The sequence below is a fragment of the Salmo trutta genome, chromosome 5 (assembly GCF_901001165.1).
Source record: "Salmo trutta chromosome 5, fSalTru1.1, whole genome shotgun sequence".
In the NCBI taxonomy this organism is placed as follows: domain Eukaryota; kingdom Metazoa; phylum Chordata; class Actinopteri; order Salmoniformes; family Salmonidae; genus Salmo; species Salmo trutta.
In genome coordinates, this window is record NC_042961.1 from 53,653,187 (window position 1) to 53,674,159 (window position 20,973).

Sequence of the window (20,973 nt, forward strand, 5' to 3'; positions counted from 1 at the left end):
TAAATCTCTGGTTGTTTCTCTCTCTCTCTCTTACACTCTCAATCAATTGTTATAGTAATCAATTGTTCTTAATTGTAGATACAACTCACTATGATTGGCTTTAGCATTATATAATTACTCCTGGAATGTTTGTCAGTTAATCAAGAAGTTCTCTCTTTCTCTCTCTCTCTCTCTCTCTCTCTCTCTCTCTTTCTCTCTCTCTTTCTCTCTCTGTAAAGTAGGATGTGATGATAGATTGTGAAACAGTCAGATGTGGGAGGGGAAAGTGTCTGATTCACCTGTTTTTACTGTGTGTGTGTGTGTGTGTGTGTGTGTGTGTCACCCTTATCTCTATGGCCAGGAGGTGTCATTACACATTAACACTACATTACAAGATACATTACCTCATGTATGATCAGGTGTGGAGGGAGATGTTGAAAGATGAGGAGGGAACACGACACACCCCCTTTACTCTGCTACAGCACGCTACTGCAAGCATGACAGATCAGTGAAAATACAGAGTGATAGAGAGGAAGAGGGATAGAGAGGAGAGAACACGTGGAGAGAAAGAGGAGTACTGAGAAAAGTAGGAAGAATATATACACCATCAAGACTAGAAGAAATGAAATAAAGGACGTTTGTCCCTGCCTCTTCTCCATCTCTTTCTCTACCCCAGGATTAGGACTATTTGGTGAGTTTGTTTTCAGTCCTCTTTCGTCCCCAACCTCCCTCCTGATTGTGGTCCGGTCAGTCAATGGGAATAGACAGTAAAATAAAGTACATTAAAGTAATGCAATATCAAGTGAAGTAAACTCTAGCAGGAGCTATCAGATATGGTTTGATAGTCCTGGGGCAGTATGTATCCTATTAAGCCTCTCAAAGTGCTGATTTAGGATCAGTTTGCCTTTCAGATCATAATAAATGCAAATGCATGGACAGACGGGGACCTGATCCTAGATCGACACGCCTACTCTGAGACACTTGATACACACATACCCTGGTGTGTACTTGACACCACATTAAACATTCTAATTGTTTGCAGAAAGTAGTACTGTTGTTATTTAATTGTTCGGTGGATGTGACCAGCTGTTCTCAATTGAACATCACATGAGTGATAATGAGCCCAATAGCAACTCTATGAATCAGAGTATCCTCGCTCCTCGCTTTCTCTTCTCTCCCTTTCTCTCTAAGGTATGTATAATATGCTAGTGTGCGTAGGAGCTTTTCTACTGTTGTGCCCAAGAGCAGTCCTAACTTGTTTCTCTCTGTGAGTCTGGGCCCTTTTGAGTGTGTCAGCTGTTGCTCTCAATGGTGGGGAAAATGATATAGTGTTCTCTACACACAGTGTCCATTTAGCCGTGACTCCACTCTCTAAAAGGTTTCTCTCAGGGAGAGTTGGTATACACAAAACAACACATTTCCAATTCACAAGGTGTATAATACGGTCGTGTACATGTGTGAAAGAGGACAGATAAGCACTCTACAAATAGAGTTATAGGACTCATTGTTGTATCTGTCCCATCATGGTGATTGTGACATGCAAAAACAGGTCCACTAGCTAACTCTTGGTTCTACAGTACATTGCACATGATTAGTACTCTAGCTAACTCTATGGGACTACAGTCAATGCACACGATGAGTCCTCTAGATAACTCTATGGGACTACAGTACAATGCACATGATGAGTCCTCTAGCTAACTCCATGGGACTACAGATCAATGCACATGATTAGTCCTCTAGCTAACTCCATGGGACTACAGTACAATGCACATGATTAGTCTTCTAGCTAACTCCATGGGACTACAGTACAATGCACATGATTAGTCTTCTAGCTAACTCCATGGGACTACAGTACAATGCACATGATTAGTCCTCTAGCTAACTCCATGGGACTACAGTACAATGCACATGATTAGTCTTCTAGCTAACTCCATGGGACTACAGTACAATGCACATGATTAGTCTTCTAGCTAACTCCATGGGACTACAGTACAACGCACATGATTAGTCTTCTAGCTAACTCCATGGGACTACAGTACAACGCACATGATTAGTCTTCTAGCTAACTCCATGGGACTACAGTACAATGCACATGATTAGTCTTCTAGCTAACTCCATGGGCTACAGTACAATGCACATGATTAGTCTTCTAGCTAACTCCATGGGACTACAATACAACGCACAGAAGTCTCCCTGAACTGTCTAATACTCTAAAGATCTATTCTCTCACGACCTGTTACAGAGCCTAGCTAGCCGTGCACTTCTAAGCCATGCTTGATATTTAACGCGTAAATGACATTGTAGAAATTAATTAATTGACTCCCACACCATAGTACACACTCATAATCACTCAGAATTACAGCAGAATTACAATAAGAACTACTGTGAGGGTGCAAAGAGGTTCATTTGGGATTTGTGTGTGTGTGGGCGCCTCTGAGTCCTAGATTATAAGGATTGTTATTTTACTGAGTAGCCTAGTGGTGAGAGTGTTGGGCCAGTAAATGAAAGGTCGCTTGTTTGAATCCCAAGCTGACAAGGTGAATAATCTGTCAATATGCCCTTGAGCAAGGCACTTAACCCTAATTGCTCCTGTAAATCGCTCTGCATAAGAGTGTCTGCTAAATGACCAACAATTGTAAACAATAATAATTGAAATATTTTCGATGTGTGTTGAATTTCTGTCAAGTTATTACTTGATAAGAGAAGTACATTAAGATTTACTTAGATGTGCAATGTACTGTAATATTTGCATATAGCCCATGTATAGTATACAGTGTGTGTTCATGTGCACCAGGGGAGGCTGGTGTGAGGATATATAGGAGGACAGGCTCATTGTAATGGCTGGAATGGAATAAATGGAATGAGGTCAAACGTGTGGTTTCCATATGTTTGATGTGTTTGAAACCATTCCACCTATTTAGCTACAGCCATTACCATGAGCCAATCCTCCCCAATTAAGGTGCCACCAACCTCCTGTGATGTGGACGCACGTGAGTTGATTATTATTACAGGTGTGAGTGCATGGGATAAGAGAAGCCTATACAATACCATATTTGCAAGGGAAACACAGGATAGATTAGATTGTCATGTTAAATATTAAACGTATTCTCACGCCATGGCCTTCTCCACACCAAACACTGAGATATAGGATCGTCTGAAATAGTATCTTATGCCCAATAGGGCCAAAAGTAGTGCACTACATAGGGAACAGAGTGCCATTTCGAAGGCAGACAGTGATTTGAAACAGTCCTCGGAGGGAGGTAGAATGATTTCTCAAACAAACATTGTAGCTACAAGACTTAGTGTTTATTTTACCAGTCAAGTCTGGTCATGCTGGTTTGGAATTAGAAACCTGTTACAATTCCTCAACACTCCTACACATGGACTCCTCCCAGTGTTTCAGCCTCAGACAAAATAAAAACACAGGCTTTAGGAAGAAATAACACACAGGTTTCGAGGAATTTATGTCTGTTGCTTTGAAGTTTATTCAGGAAGCTAAAAGATGTAGACATCCTAATAAAAGCTTTTGCAGAATTTGAAGTCAAGTAATGTAGAGTAGAAGGAGTGTGTATGCATGCACACACACACACACACACACACACACACACACACACACACACACACACACACACACACACACACACACACACACACACACACACACGTACACACACTCACACAAACCCACGCATGCACATACACACACAGATACGCACACAAACACGCACGCACACGCACATACACGCACACACATACATACACACACGCACACGCACACACACATGCACCACCCAGTTGCTACCCAACAGGGGAATGTATTCTCCATTAGCGAATCACTCACAGCTATCTGTTAATACCACATCTAAACCCACATTAATACCAGGATGTTTGAATTTGTCCTGAAGGTATTCTCTCTCTCACGCCCTGACTGTGTCTCACTGATCTCCTCTCGTCTTTTCTGTTTATAAATCTACATGATCTATATTAGCTTCTCTCCTCTGTCTACATTATCTTCTCTCCTCTATATTAGCCTCCTCTTCTGTATACATGATCCTCTCTCCTCTGTCTACATTATCTTCTCTCCTCTATATTAGCCTCCTCCTCTGTATACATGATCCTCTCTCCTCTGTCTACATGATATTCTCTCCTCTATATTAGCTTCTCTCCTCTGTCTACATTATCTTCTCTCCTCTATATTAGCCTCCTCTTCTGTATACATGATCCTCTCTCCTCTGTCTACATTATCTTCTCTCCTCTATATTAGCCTCCTCTTCTGTATACATGATCCTCTCTCCTCTGTCTACATTATCTTCTCTCCTCTATATTAGCCTCCTCTTCTGTATACATGATCCTCTCTCCTCTGTCTACATTATCTTCTCTCCTCTATATTAGCCTCCTCTTCTGTATACATGATCCTCTCTCCTCTGTCTACATTATCTTCTCTCCTCTATATTAGCCTCCTCTTCTGTATACATGATCCTCTCTCCTCTGTCTACATGATATTCTCTCCTCTATATTATCTTCTCTCCTCTGTCTCGTGTAGACACACACCAGCATTACTGTACATTAGGTGTATTAAATATGTCTGAGAGTGAGTGTGATAAATCCAGTCAGTCGCTGCCTGCACTCCAGTGGCTTAATTGCAACTCAAACATGTATATTTTAGGCCAGGGTTTCCCAAAGTCGGTCCTGGAGCGCCCCCCGGGTGCACGGTTTTGTTTTTTACCCTAGCGCTACACAGCTGATTCACATGACCAACTCTTCATCAAGCTTTAATTATTTGAATCAGCTGTGTAGCGCTAGGGCAAGAAACAAAACGTGCACCCATGGGTGGGGCTTGGGAAACCCTGGCCTAAGCTATACATGTTTGACTTACAATTAGAACCACCACAGTGTCTGAATGGATTATGGGACTGCATCCTCTTCAATGCAAATGCATTCTCTGTATCTTTACCACTTAAAGTCCTACGCTCACAGCCTCTCATACACCTAAGCTTGTTTCATACTCTATCAGACCTGCGTTCAAACGTTATTTGAAATCTTTCAAATACTTTGAGCTTTTGGTCTACCATGCCTGGAGTGTCAGATGGGTGGGATTTGCAGTTTTAAGACTGTTCTATTGGGTTATTAAGCCAGGCAAGCTCAATCAAGCACAGGTATTGGAACCCAGGTCTGTATCCTATACCACCACAAACTATTCAACATTGCTGCAGATACAAGTTAGTAACACTTCTACCTCAGTGTTTTCATTGAACCTTTGACCTTTCTGTCCCTTGCAGATCACCGCCATGGCCCACAACCAAACCATCCCCCAAATCATCCCTCCATCCCTCACATCCCTCACAAAACCCTCCTTGTCCCTTTCTCCGTTCTCCTCCACTACGCCCCCCTCCCTGTTCCTTTCCGCCTCCAACCACGTCCGTAACACCACTATGTCTGTTTTCGCGGCAAACCAAAGCATTGTGGGTAATACCACCTCCACAACAGTAGGGGCGCTCATCCTAGGTCTGGTGTTTCTCCTTGGCGTCCCTGGCAACCTCTTCATCATCTGGAGCATCCTGGCACGCGCCCGCCGCCGCTCCGTCACCACCCTCCTCATCCTCAATCTGGCAGTGGCCGACGGCTCGCTCATAGCGCTCACGCCGTTCTTCATCGTGTACCTTGTGAAGAAGACATGGATTTTTGGCGATATCATGTGCAAGGTGGAGGCTCTTCTTTTTGCTGATTGCCGCATTCCAGGCAGACTACACTGTAGACATCTGCCAGATCTCACAACGCCTGTATAGGTGTTTAACATATCTGCTTACCACATCATATGAAATAGCAATCTGATGCCCAGCTGCGCAGTCGATGACGTAGCACGCAACCATTGGTTGATGCAACGCAATGACTGCAATGTAGTCGGCCTGGAATGTAACCAATATGTAAATGTTCCAATGATGTCATTTTCTGCCCAGGTGTTTGAAAACACCCATTGCCACTTGACATGCAGTGAGTACATTTTCATTGAATCCTTATCCTTTTGAAATGACAAGAAAAAGTTGCTCTCTTCTTGTCTGGATCAGATACTCTTCTACCTGTGCCTGGCCAACATGTACGCCTCCATCCAGCTGATCATGCTGATGAGCCTGCATAGGCTGGTGGCTGTGGTGTGGCCTCGGCGCGTTGCTGCCCTCGCTGGCCGGAAGGCAGTGCTGCGGTGGGTGCTGGTACTGTGGATCCTGGTGCTGGTCGCATCCATCCCCGCGTTGCTGTTCAGACACCAACTGACGGCCACGTACCCCAACAGGAGGAGCCGTATGGTGTGTGAGTCATTTCACAAGCAGCAGAGTCAAGTGAGTGACACTTACTTCCTTATTTACCAACTGAATTCATTCCTTACTTTGCTAATTATCTTCACTCCTGGAGTGACTGACAGGGGAGGGGGAAAGAACAACCAATCAAACCGTGAATGTATTTCAGGTGAGGGAACAAAAAAGTACGGACTTTACATGGGAGCTTTCTATCACCGTAGTTACCTGTTTATTCCCATTCTTATCTGTAGTCAGATCATCCATAAAAACATTGCAAGGTATGGAGCTTACAGTACATTGATTTTGTACACAGTCAGGCCCATAAATATTTGGACATTTACCAAGTTGTTATTATTTTAGCTGTCTACCACAGCATATTGAAGTTGAAGTTAAATAATAAATATGCGCGGAAAGTGCAAACATTCAGCTTTAATGTGAGGCTATTTACATCCAAATTGGGTGAATGGTGTAGGATTAACAACACTTGTTATATGTGGTCTGACCCTTTTTAAGAGAGCAAAAGTAATTGGACAATTTGTTGCTCATCTTTTCCATGGCCAGGTGTGTGTTATTCCCTCCTTTGTTCATTTACAAGTAAGCAGATAAAAGGTCTAGAGTTAATTTCAAGTGTGGCATTTGCATTTAAAATCTATTGCTGTTAACCCTCAATAGGAAGTTAAAAGAGCTGTCACTGCCAGTGAAGAAAGCCATCATTAGGTTGAAAAATCGAAACAGACCCATCAGAGAGATATCAGAAACATTAGGTGTGTCCAAATCAACTATTAGGTACATTATTAAAAATAAAGAACGCACTGCCGAGCTCAGGAACATAAAACAACTGTGGTGGATGATAGAATAATTATTTCCCTGGTGAAGAAAAACCCCTTCCCAACAGTTGGACAGATCATTAACACCCTCCAGAAGGTAGGCGTGTCTGTGTCAAAGTCAACAATGAAGAGAAGACTTCACCAGAGTAAATACAGAGGGTTAACCACAAGATATAAACCATTGGTAAACCTCAAATACATGATAACCAGATTAGAGTTTGCCTTAAAAACACTAAAAAGCCTGTACAGTTCTGGAACAACATCCTATGGACAGAGACAAATATCAACTTGTACCAGAATTCAGATTCAGCCAAATGCTTCAAAACTCATTGGACGGCGCTTCACAGTGCAGATGGACAATGACCCGAAGCATACTGCGAAAGCAAATCAATACTTTTTTTAAGGCAAAAAAAGTGGAATGTTCTGCAATGGCCAAGACAATCACCTGACCTGAATCCAAATGAGCATGCATTTCACTTGCTGAAGGCAAAACGCCGCAAGAACAAGCAGGAACTGAAGACGGCTGCAGCTAAGGCTTGGCAGAGCATCACCAGGGAAGAAACCCAGCACCTGGTGATGTCTAGGGGTTCCAGAATTCAGGAAGTCATTGACTGCAAAGGATTTGCAACCACACATTAAATCTCACTATTTAATTTATGATTTTGTTAGTTTGTCCAATTACTTTTGAGCCCCACTTACACTTAAAGCACATCTTGATTTTTTCCTTTCAAATCCATTGTGGCCACGTACAGAGCCAAAATGAGGTAAATTGTGTCACTGTCCAAATACTCATGGACCTGACTGTATATAGTGTCACTAATGCTAACCGATCAAGGTGATCTCTATGCTGATACAGTACACGTCCCATTCTCTCAGCGCAGGTGGTGCTCCAGTACACGTTGGAGACGGTGCTGGGATTTGTAGTTCCTTACGGGTTGATTGTAGGCAGCTACATCTGCATCCTGCGGAGGATCAGACAAACCAGGTCCACTGCTGTTTTACTATCTTCCTTTTATTTCTGCCTTCATTTCATATTTGTCTACATGTATTGTTTTTATTTTCTCACTTTTTACTATTAGTTATTATTTATTCAAGCCAGTATATACAAATATTGTATTTGTTGGCATTCATATTATTATTTTGGTTATTTTGTGAAAAATGTGGAGAATTTAAAAAAAATCCTTTTTGATGGTAGGGGGAATATTTTGCATGATGGTAAAGGTCCAAGGGCCACACACTCGCATGCAATGCCATGCCAATTGGCCACATGGTAACGCTATAACAAGTGATTGAGAAAACAAACTTTTTAAAGGCCATTCCCCTCACCCCGTGTGATCTAGAGTCCTGAAATCTGGTACATTTGCATCAAGGACCATTAAGGTCTGTTATGATTTTCCACCATTTGGAATTCGGGGAAAAACACTTAAAACTCTGTATAAAAAACGTTTTATTTGATTTGACCAGGTTCAGGAGGAGGATCCACAGTGAGAAACTCATCCTAACCATCGTGGTCACCTTTGGAATCTTCTGGCTGCCCTACCATGTCATCAACATTGTGCAGGTAGGGTGTGTGTGCGTGCGTGTGTGGTGTGTGTGTGTGTGTGTGTATGTCTGAGTTATAGCCAGGGCCTCACACTTCTTAACAGGGCTGAAACAGTAGGTCCCGCTGTAACTGGGCTGTCTGTTGTGATGAAATCTGTTCTCATAGATGGAATATGTCCTTACAGGTTGCCGCAGCACTTTCTCCTCAAGATTCAGCTATAAAAGCAAGGTAGGCTTTCTGAAAAGTTTTTCCTAAATTACTGTTTCATAAGATCCTCACCTCATCACATATATAATTTGTAGTGTATTGTTATCAAATCCCTAACTACATTTTAATAAAAAACATTTTTTGCTGTTTTCATATCCACCCTTCCTCCAGACTGGACCTTATCTGGCAGTCCTGCCGCGCGGTCACATCGGCCCTGGCATTCATCAGCAGCTGTGCCAACCCGGTCCTGTACACCTTCGCCGGCAAGTCCTATATCCGGCGGGAAGGCTTTGCCTTCATGGCCCGTCTGTTCGAGGGCACTGCGCTGGACTCTGGGACCAGGAAGAACCGCCAGAACAGCCAGAACAGCCGAGAGAGAGACAGGGATGTAGAGGGGTTCGGGCTGAAAGAAAAGGAAGGAGAGCTAGAATCCACGACCAGCGCAAATGTTGTGAGCCCCATCTGTGTGAAACCTGTGAAAAATGGCAAATAGGGACACTCTGGGCTGGTAGTTGGACGCTATGGTGGCGGAAGCTATTTTGTTGGGAAAACACTTCCTAAGACTGGTTTCCTGCAGTTCGCCCTCGGCAGCCACTAGATGTAAGTACAAGTCATGTTTCCTAATGGGTCATGACTGACTTACTGACTGAACCATATCTCTGTTTTTAGAGGTGGTGCTTCAAGCTCAGCAGGTGAGGGGGGTGAACTTTATAAATGATCTTACCGGTATGTCTTGTCTGTCTGACTGACTGTCTCTCTTTCTATATTTGTGTGTGTGTGTGTGTGTGTGTGTGTGTGTGTGTGTGTGTGTGTGTGTGTGTGTGTGTGTGTGTGTGTGTGTGTGTGTGTGTGTGTGTGTGTGTGTGTGTGTGTGTGTGTGTGTGTGTGTGTGTGTGTGTGTGGTATACTGCTGTAAGTACAGTAAAAAGAGCACTGTAATATTTTCAGACTTTTTTTGCTTCATATATTTTCTCAAAAGCATTAAGACATGTTGCCATGTTGGGCCAGAGCAAGAAAATAAAACACAATTTTCTCAGATTAGATTTGGCTGCCATCCATTGATTAGGAAACTCTTAAAGGGAGAAGAAGACCACTCACAGAAGAGTCATGACTGGCTGGCAGGCAGTAGCATGCAGGTCCTTCACAGTCTCTCCAGTAATTTCTCTACCTTCAGGCCATTCTTTTCCTTCTTTCTCCTCCCCCTCTCTTTTTCCTGGAACCGTTCTCCCCTTTTTTACCTCTTCATCCAGCTCCCCAACTCCTTCGTTCTCCTCTTTCTCTCTCCCGCTCCCATCATGCTGGTCTCCTGCTGGGCGTGTCCATGCTGGAGGCTGTCAACCTCCAGCAGCTGTGCCCCCCCCCCCCTCTGAGCCTGCCATGGCGTAGAGCAGAGGGTTGACAGCACTGCTGAGATAAGCTAAAGCTGTGGCCACTGCTCTGGCCCTCAGACAGAACCCCTTGCAACCCTGGGAATGATCCGGAGAGACCGGTCCCCACTTGAAACAAGGAAATCATGTCTCATTTTTACCTTGAATAATGACAATAAAACAATTGTGGGAACTTTGAGGAAATACAGTCGATTTTTATATTAATGTGATTTTTTCAGTCTCACTCTCATACAGTGTGGTATTAGCTCTGGGTAATTATGGCATAGTATCCATTGCTCATGTGCAGCACATAGACAACGTGGTATTAAGCCCAAAATAGGGCAAAGGTCACCACTAACAGGGCGAGGATGCGGTTGTTCTTCCTGTAGGTGCGGTGGTGCCAGCGGGTGTGGCCGGATACTAAAGTATGAGCAGATTGCCATGATGCCGAAGGGGACCAGGAACGCAACGACCGTCTCTAGGGAATAATGAAACACCGGGTAGAATGGATGAGACAAGAAACAATAGGATTTGATTTACTTCATTATTAAAGTGTCTTGCATCTTCAGGATTCCCAGCCTACTTACGTTTTAGTAAGAGTGTCTTCAATGAATGTAATTGCATATTGTATCTAGCTGAATTGCAGTACTTGTCTGTTACAATTAATTGCATTAAGAACAATGTTTGACTGATTGATTATACTGTGTAGAAGCTATATCCATACCTATAAGAATACTTGTGGATATAGAATAAACAAAAACCTGCAACATATTTTATGGAAAACTGAGAACACAATATGAGAGCATGTGCTGTACTAAAATCACTCAAATTGCAAGATGAAGGAATATTCTATGTCTGGTGGGCGGATGCGCTAGGACACGAAGGGCCAATCCCCACGCAGGTGTCGATCGACGCCCATCAGGGTGACCAACAGGATGCTGAGGTACATGAAAGATGCTGCAGACGTAGTGCAGGAGCTTACACGCGCCCTCTCCCAACTCCCAGACTTCGCCCGTGAAGAACTGGCGAATGAAGAAAGGAGCGGTGAGCAGGACGATCGTGTTGGTGGCCGCCGACTGGAGGAAGAGGATGGAGGTGATGGAACGTTGTTGCAGGCAGAACAGGATGGTCCACACCACTAGGAGGTTCCCATGGAGACCCATGGCCATAGCAACCAGAAGAAAGGAGATACCAATAGAATAAGGAAGAGACGGGGATGGGTTTGAAGCGGATTAATTGGTGGAGAAGTAGGTGATGGTGGTAGTCCATGATGTGGCTTCCATCCTGAGAGAGAGAAAGACAGAGACAGGAAAGGGGAGACAGAGAAAGATGGAGACAGAAAGGAAAGGGGACAGACAGACAGACAGACAGACAGACAGACAGACAGACAGACAGACAGACAGACAGACAGACAGACAGACAGACAGACAGACAGACAGACAGACAGACAGACAGACAGACAGACAGACAGACAGACAGACAGACAGACAGACAGACAGACAGACAGACGAAAGAGGAGACAGATGGAGAGAGACAGTAAATGGGAACGCTAGACAGAGACAGAGAGAGAGAGACGTACAGATAGACAGACAGACAGACAGACAGAGAGAGAGAGAGGTAATCGTCAAGTGATTATGAAATTATTTGTCTTTGAGTGGGAGGAAGTTGTTTGAGACATGATGTTGAGACACATAACTGCCCTTTACAACACACTTGTCAACTCCCCCTCATGGAAAATCACATAGACATTACGCAACACATCAGAGACAAAAATACCTAATCTCTTCAGCGTCCCATTAATGTGTACTAGTAGAACTATTTGGCGTCCTCATCATGTTGTTATCTGTATTCTCACAGTTCCACTGTAACACACACTCAGAGCTAACTGGCCACTGCTTGAACTGGTCTGATGAGTAACAGAGCAATCACCAGTCAGAGATCCACGGTGGTCAGAGAACACATTCACACAGACATACTTAGGTAGTAGCATCAACATCCTGTAAACATTTTGACTCTACATAATAGACAGCACACAGACTTATTATACTGTATAATGTATTTATATACCATACACTGAGTACACAAAACATTAAGAACACCTGTTCTTTCCATGACATAGACTGAGCAGGTGAATCCAAGTGAAAGCTATGATCCCTTATTGATGTTACTTGTTAAACCCACTTCAATCAGTGTAGATGAAGGGGAGGAGACGGGTTAAAGAAGGATTTTTAAGCCTTCTGTGTATGTGCCATTCAGAGGGTGAATGGGAAAACAAAATCTCTCTCTCTCTCTCTCTCTCATACATACATACATACATACATACATACATACATACATACATACACACTGCCCCACCTGCGATAGAAGGGCAAAGACGAAGGCCAGCATCCAGATACAAAAGATAAAAACTATTTAAGTGCCTTTGAACGGAGTATGGTAGTATGTGCCATGCCCACCAATTTGTGTCAAGAACTTGTGTCAATTTGTGTCAAGAACAACTTCCCACGGGGGGCCAGCACAGAAAAAAAATGTATGATATGTATGAAATTGTATGAAATGTATGCATTCACTACTGTAAGTCGCTCTGGATAAGAGCGTCTGCTAAATGACTAAAATGTAATGTAAATGTAAACTGCAACGCTGCTGGGGTTTTCACGCTCAACAGTTTCCCATGTGTATCAACAATGGTCTACCACCAAAAGGACATCCAGACAACTTGACACAACTGTGAGAAGCATTGGAATGAACATGGGCCAGCATTCCTATGTAACGCTTTCGACAACTTGTAGAGTCCTTGCCCCTGGCGAATTGAGGCTGTTCTGAGGGCAAAAGGGGGTGGGGCAACCTAATATTAGGAAGGTGTTCCTAATGTTCGGTATACCCAGTGTAGTAAACATCATATAGTGCATTTGTAAACTGTGATTTTTGATCACAACCAAACACATTCATTCCTCCTTAAAGCTATCATGTGAGGGCTGGAGGTTATCTACCATTCAGCTCACATGGGAAATGGAAAGGATCGTCAGAAAGATTACACAGTGATGCAGAATTGTTTTTACTATTTTATTTGTGGACTTAACATGGGCTTATGTAAAAAAGGTTGCCTTAAGTCCATGTTTTATTGACTTAAGTACATGCTAAGTGTACTTATCTTTAGTCTGAATCGGGCCCAAAGAGAGCAAGCAGTAAGGCAGACAAACAGGCTAGACAGACTTGGGTGGACGCAGTCTTATATAGAGAGAGTTAGGGTGGATGCAGTAATATATAGAGAGAGTTAGGGTGGATGGAGTCATATATAGAGAGAGTTTGGGTGGATGCAGTAATATATAGAGAGAGTTTAGGTGGATGTGTAATGGTAGGAAGTACACAGTCAAATGTGATGATCACAGACTTCCTTCCTGACTTGTGGTGATAGCATGTATTTTGTGTTTTCAGACTGACAGAAGAGGAACAAGAAAGAGGAGAGAAAGAGGAGAGAAAAAGGACTGAGTCCTGTGTAGACGGCCGGACGGACAAGAGGTCAGTCAGACAGACATACAGTCAGATAAACAGACAGACAGGCAGTAAGACAGACAGACAGACAGGCAGACAGACAAAATAGCTGACAAAAGCACTTCTTGTGGATTTGAGAAGATCCAGGTTAAAAGGAGAATAAATCCATCTCATAAAGGTCAGTGATGTGAAGTATAAAGCTATTTTTAAGTGATACTAACATTGTATACACTGGCTGGAATGAAATGTTTCGGAGAGGATGTGTGCTTTACTGTCCCTTGTTTGTAAATATTGTTGCATGAGTGATTATGTGATTACTTGTACATGAATATATGACTGTATGCAATGCTGTGTGTGTGTGTGTATGACTGTATTTGATGATGTGTGCGTGTGTGTGTGTGGGGGGGGGTACAGTATGACTTTGCTTGTCCAAGATAAGTACATGATCTTTGCATGTCTATTTGTGCCTAATGGAATTACAGCCACAAGGACCCAGTTGGCCTTTGTCCTATCTTCTGCCCCCTTCCTTCTATGGAGTTTTCCTCCACCACAGCTTCTGCTTGGTCTTCGGGGTCTAGGCCAGTTTACCATAAAGCACTTGTGACAACTGTATGTTGATGTAAAAAGGGATGGATGAATACATTTGATTGAATGATAGATTCTCTTCTCAGCGATTATGTGATATCCTCATCTCATCCTGTGTGTCTCTCATCTCTCTGTGTGCTTCCCATTGTTATATCTCATACTGTGTCTCTCATCTCTCTGTGTGCTTCCCATTGTTATATCTCATACTGTGTGTCTCTCATCTCTCTGTGTGCTTCCCATTGTTATATCTCATCCTGTGTGTCTCTCATCTCTCTGTGTGCTTCCCATTGTTATATCTCATACTGTGTGTCTCTCATCTCTCTGTGTGCTTCCCATTGTTATATCTCATACTGTGTGTCTCTCATCTCTCTGTGTGCTTCCCATTGTTATATCTCATACTGTGTGTTCTAATTATATTTCTATCCTATCCTACAGTGGATTATCCCACGGATCCAGAAACACCAGATTCTTCAGTTCCCTTCGAAAATGGCGTCAGACCTCTCCATCTCTGCCACTCCCCTCCTGCTCCCCTCCACCCCTTCTCTTGTCTCCTCCTCTCCTCCTCTCTCCATCTCACACCAGATCGGTATCTCCATTCTGGTCCTGGCCTTTGTCTTTGGTTTCCCAGGCAACCTGTTCGTGGTGTGGTCGGTGCTGTGCCGCGTGAGGCATCGCTCTGTCACGTGCCTGCTCGTCTTAAACCTCGCCGCGGCCGACGCCCTGGTGCTGCTAAGCGCCCCGCTCTTCCTGCACTTCCTGGCAGGCAGGCGAGGCTGGGAGTTCGGGGCGGTGGCCTGTAAGACGGTACACTACCTGTGCTGCGTCAACATGAACGTCTCCATCTACCTGATCTGCTTGATGAGCATGGATCGCTGGCTGGCCGTGGCGAGGCCCTTCCTGTCACAGAGGATGAGGACCAAGACAACCCTGATGGCTGTTCTGCTGGGTATCTGGGTGCTGGCATTCGTCTTAGCTCTGCCCATGCCCTTCTATCGCAGGTGGGGCTGTGTGTGTGTGTGTGTGTGTGTGTGTGTGTGTGTGTGTGTGTGTGTGTGTGTGTGTGTGTGTGTGTGTGTGTGTGTGTGTGTGTGTGTGTGTGTGTGTGTGTGTGTGTGTGTGTGTGTGTGATTTACACTGATTGAAGTGGGTTTAACAAGTGACATCAATAAGGAATCATAGCTTTCACCTGGAGTAACCTGGTCAGTCCATGTCATGGAAAGAGCAGGTGTTCTTAGTGTTTGTATACTCAGTGTATGGTATATATAAGTATATTACAAAGTATAATACGTCTGTGTGCTGTCTATTCTGTAAAAGAAGAACTGAAATAGAGTCCAAACGTTTACAGGATGTTGATGCAACATACGTAAGTTTCAGTGAGGGGAGGACAGCTCGTAATAATGGCTGGAATGGCAGATCATGGCTGGACTGGAATGGTATCAAACACATGAAAACCATGTATTTGGTACCATTCCATTCACTCCATTTCAGCCATTATTATTAGCTGTCCTCCCCTCTGTAGCCTCCACTGATAAGTATGTCTGTGTGAATTTTTTCTCTGACCACCATGTATCTGTGACTGGTGTGGTTACAGAGGCACGAGATGTGTGAGAGAGGCGAGAGAGAGAGAGAGAGAGGCGAGAAAGAGAGTGAGAGAGACAGCGAGAGAGGGAGAGAGAGAGAGGCGAGAGAGAGAGAGATAGCGAGAGAGAGAGCGAGAGAGAGCGAGCGAGAGAGATCAAATTCAAATACTCTCACACTAACAAAAAATGTCCTAGGTTTACACAGTCTCTAAGAATCTAAGACTTTGGCATTCCTTTCAGCCTTGCCCAACAGTCTGTATTGTTGTGTCTGTTTGAATAAGTGTGTACATGTTCATGAGGGTGATTTGAACATGCCTGATCTATAAATATTTTCTAAACAACAATATCATTAATGAATACAAATCCTAAACTTTTCTGCATTACTCTGTTTCAATGGTTGTGTTCCAGGTCATCTTTTTTGTGGTTCCTGTAAAACACTTTCCATATAACCTGCCCAGCACAAGTACAATGAAAACAATCTGGAACGCTCCCATTGTCTCAATCAAACAATCACTCTACCCCACCCTCTCTCTCCCCCCTGTCTCCTACTCTCCCTCTTGCTCTCCCTCTATCCCTCCCTCTCCCTCGCTCTCTCTCTACCCAGTAACCTGAAGCCCTTCCTGCACAAGAACATCTCTATGAACATCTGCATGCCGTACCACTGGGGCAGTGTAGGTCACCAGGTGTTCCAGTACCTATTCGAGACCGTCCTGGGCTTCTTCCTCCCCTTCACTTTCATCATCGTCTGCTACACCTCCGTCATCTGCCGGCTACGCAGCGCCATGTTCCAGCGCAAGGGACGAGGAAACCGTCTCATCCTCCTCATCATCGGCGCCTTCGCTCTCTTCTGGCTGCCCTACCACCTGGTCAACATCTTACAGGTACGTGAGTTCATCAATGTATTTGAAAGGTGCTATGTGTTATGTAGCAGTTCATTGTGTCGTACAGGTAGAATAATAATAATACTAGTAATATGTAGAATAATAATAATAGGTAGAATAATGATAATAGATATAATAATAGGAATAATAATAATGGGTAGGATTATAATAATGGGTAGAATAATAGGTGTATGTCACGTCCTGACCAGTAAAAGGGGTTATTTGTCATTGTAGTTTGGTCAGGGCGTGGCAGGGGGTGTTTGTTTTGTGTGTTTTTGGTTTAGGTTCTATGATTTCTATTTCTATGTTTAAATCTAGTTTTCTATTTCTATGTTGGGTTTTTGGTAGGACCTCCAATTAGAGGCAGCTGGTTGTCGTTGTCTCTAATTGGAGGCCATATTTAGTTGAGGTTTCTTTCACTTGTGTTTTGTGGGTGGTTATTTCCTGTATAGTCTGTGCACCTTATGGGACTGTTTCGTCGTTTGTTTCTTTTGTTTAAGTGTTATTTCAAATAAATTAAGAAGATGAGCACTTTACCCGTTGCGCCTTGGTCCAATCCTTACGATGCCTATGACAGTGTAATAATAATAATAATAATAATAATAGGTAGAATACTAGATAGAATAATAATAATAGGTATTATAATAATAATAGGTATTATAATAATAATAATAATAGGTAGAATAATAAGTAGAATCCCTATCAGTCTCTCTGATGTTTATCTGTCTCCTCTCAACTCTTCACCTCATTCTCTTTACATTTTTCCTCCTTTCTCCTTCTCTTTCTCTCTCTCTCTCTCACTCACCTCTTTCTCTGTCTCTCTTTCTCTCACTGTCTCTCTCTGTCACTCTCTCCCTTCTCTTTCTCTCTCTCTCTCTTTCTCTTTCTTTCCCTCTCTAACCCCCAACACTCTCTCTCCCCCCTCCTCCCTTCTCTCTCTCACAGGTGATTGGTCTGCTGGGTGGCAACGCCACTCTCACCAATGCTGCTGTATCGGCCCGTCCCAACGTCACGGCGTTCGCCTTCCTGAGCAGCAGTGTGAACCCTGTGCTGTACGTGTTCGCCGGCAGCTCCCACATCCGCCAGGCCGGCCTCAGCTTCATGGCCAAGCTGTTCGAGGGCACCAACTCCGAGGGAGGTACCTCCGCCTCCTTCTCCCGCAGCACGAGGTCCAGCCGGAGTGGTTCCACAGCCCCGGACGAGAGCTCCGCCCTGCGCTCGCTGACACTCAAGCTGGGGTGGTTGGGGAAGGAAAAGGATGGGGGTGGGGATAGTGGAGTGGAGCTGCGTGGAGTTGAGGTCAAGGTTAACTCCAAGCAGGAGCTCAAGACTTTGACATCCACTGATCAGTCAGAGTAGTGTTACTTTTTTTTTTCTTTTTTTTAAAAACTTTTTGCAGCCTACTGTATTACTCCTAGATTATTATTCGTATTGAATGTATTTCATGAACAGATTTGTGATATATGTGCTTCATAGCAAGTGTGTCTGTGAGGCTGCCTTCATGCAATTTCTGAATTAAAATATTATACCATTAGTTAATAAAGTTTTCACATGTTGACAAATCGCGTCAGATTAGCGATTTCTTCAAGGAAGAGGGGAAGGAACGGTTCTAGACACTGACATGCGAGGTCCAGCCAAATGACGTCAGTGACTGGAGCGGTGTTTGGAAACTCACATTTCCATGATGACCTCACTAATGTAATTGCGGTTAATTATTAGAAAATGTTCTGGGTAGGTGATGCAATGGAGACCCGTATCTGATTTTAGTTGCACCATTATTCAGATTTGTGATATATGTGCTTCATAGGAAGTGTGTCTGTGAGGCTGCCTTCATGCAATTTCTCAATTAAAATATTATACCATTAGTTAATAAAGTTTTCACATGTTGACAAATCGAGTCAGATTAGCGATTTCTTCAAGGAAGAGGGGAAGGAACGGTTCTAGACACTGACATGCGAGGTCCAGCCAAATGACGTCAGTGACTGGAGCGGTGTTTGGAAACTCACATTTCCATGACGACCTCACTAATGTAATTGTGGTTAACTATTAGAAATTGTTCTGGGTAGCCAGTTTAAGTTGCACCATTATTCAAATACTTTAAACACACACAAAGCATTACATTCAGTGACTTCTAGTTAACCTAACGTAGCGTGACAAACAACAATTTGGTGGAATTGGATAACTTTTTGCTATCAACGATGTCATAAAACGGGCAGTAAAAAAAAAAACACATACTGTAGTAAGGTAATGAAACAGATTTGATCTTATGCCTCTGTCGACACCCTAACAATATCTGTGTGCTAGAATTCGTGGCCCTAACTGCAAGGCAAGACCACCCATACCACAGGAGATAAAAATTATTCTTGACAATGCAAAACTCTGGGATCACAACCAAATGATGATAAGTGTACTGTATTACGTATTGGATCACAAAAAATACAACTTTTACATTACCATGTAGTTTACCAATAAAATGGTCTGATGGTGATGTGGATATACTCGGTATACATATCCCGAAAGAAAGAAATGATCTCACTCCAATACATTTTTATAGAAAGTTAGCAAATATAGATAGAATTTTACTACCATGGAAAGGACAACACCTGTCTATTTGAGGAAAAATCACCCTGATTAACTCTTGGTCACATCCCAGTTGACCTATTTACTTATGGTCTTGCCTACATCTAGTGATGTTTTTTAAATGATATGAGCAAAAAAGATGACATTTTATTTGGAACAGCCAGCCAGACAAAATTAAATGGGCCTCTTTATATAATGTATGAATTCCGAGGGCAGAAATGGTTAAATATTAAAGCATTAGACCACACATTAGACCTCACTAAAGGCGTCAGTCATAAAAAAGTTAGATTTAAATCCAAACTGGTTCTCTAGCAGATTAGTAAGAATGTCTCACCTCATGTTCAAGAAGGGCCTTTTCCCCTTTATTTAGATTACAACCTCTCACTTTCGGTTATTTGAAAATGAAATTATCTCCAAAATATTGCTATTTTTAAAACAAGCCTTAGGAAGTTGGTTGCAATTTCAGTTTAATGCACCAGAAAAGACTGAACAAACCAAATAAAACAACAAATATTGTGGTTAAACTAAACTATACTAATTGATAAAAAACATTATTTTTTGAAAAAAAAGGTATCATTTTTGGAAATGATATCATAAATAGGACTGGTGGAGTTATGTCACACATGCAGCTAACACAAATATTGTCAGTAGTTGCTAGGAGTGGTGGTAGGAGTCAGGCGCAGAGAGCAGAGGTAAGGAACTTTGTGTTTATTAAATAAAACACAACACGATCGACGCCAACACAAACGGTGTGGAAAAAATGCAAAGTGCCCAGAACAGGTGCACAGCATGCATAAAAGATAATAGTAGTAGATCGGCAGCACATCCAAATACAAAAAAAACACAACCTGACGCTAAATAATCCCGCACAACACTGGGCGGGCTAACCAGGCTTAAATAACCAAAATCAATAAACCAAATGAGGGACAGGTGCAAACAATAAGACATACCAAAAGAAAAGGAAAAAAGGATCAGCGGCGGCTAGTAGGTCGGCGACGACGACCGCCGAGCGCCGCCCGAGCAGGCAGGGGAGCCACCTTCGGTGGGATTCGTGACAGTACCCCCCTCCTGACGCGCGGCTCCCGCAGCGCGCCGCCACCGACCTCGAGGGCGACCCGGAGGACGAGGTGCAGGGCGATCCCCATGAAGGCGGTGGAACTCCCTCAGTAGTGGGGGGTCCAAAATGTCCCTCCTGGGTACCCAGCACCTCTCCTCCGCGCCGTACCCCTCCCAGTCGACGAGGTACTGTAGGCCCCCCCCCCGAAGTCTGGAGTCCAGAATGGCGCGTATCCTATACGCCGGGGACCCCCCAATGTCCAGCGGGGGGGAGGAACCTCCGGCACCCCACCTTCCTGCATGGGACCAGCCACCACCGGCCTGAGGAGAGACACATGAAACGAGGGGTTAATACGGTAGTAAGATGGAAGTTGTAATCGGTAACACACCTCGTTTATCCTCCTCAGGACTTTAAACGGCCCTACACACTGCGGACCCAGCTTCCGGCAGGGCAAGCGGAGGGGCAGGTTTCTAGCCGAGAGCCAGACTCGATCCCCTGGTGCAAACACAGGGGTCTCACTGCGGTGCTGGTCAGCGCTCTTCTTTTGCCGTCCACTCGCCTTGGTGAGTGCGTCCTTGACGG

At 43.7% G+C, this 20,973-nt stretch overlaps 2 protein-coding genes across 2 annotated transcripts; both read left to right on the top strand.

Annotated features, from left to right (window-relative positions):
* The first annotated feature begins 357 nt into the window (after positions 1-357).
* LOC115194511 (leukotriene B4 receptor 1) lies at positions 358-10,413 on the top strand. Its single transcript, XM_029754253.1, has 7 exons — positions 358-670; positions 5,259-5,681; positions 6,045-6,314; positions 7,981-8,084; positions 8,564-8,660; positions 8,827-8,870; positions 9,021-10,413. The coding sequence occupies exons 2-7, from the start codon at positions 5,268-5,270 to the stop codon at positions 9,340-9,342; spliced, it is 1,251 nt and encodes a 416-aa protein (XP_029610113.1). The 5' UTR covers positions 358-670; positions 5,259-5,267; the 3' UTR covers positions 9,343-10,413.
* Positions 10,414-13,480: 3,067 nt separating this feature from the next.
* LOC115194512 (leukotriene B4 receptor 1) lies at positions 13,481-18,647 on the top strand. The gene is made up of 4 exons (XM_029754254.1): positions 13,481-13,886; positions 14,729-15,291; positions 16,478-16,754; positions 17,700-18,647. Exons 2-4 carry the CDS (start codon positions 14,780-14,782, stop codon positions 18,111-18,113), a joined length of 1,203 nt encoding a protein of 400 aa, XP_029610114.1. The 5' UTR covers positions 13,481-13,886; positions 14,729-14,779; the 3' UTR covers positions 18,114-18,647.
* The last annotated feature ends 2,326 nt before the right edge of the window (positions 18,648-20,973 follow it).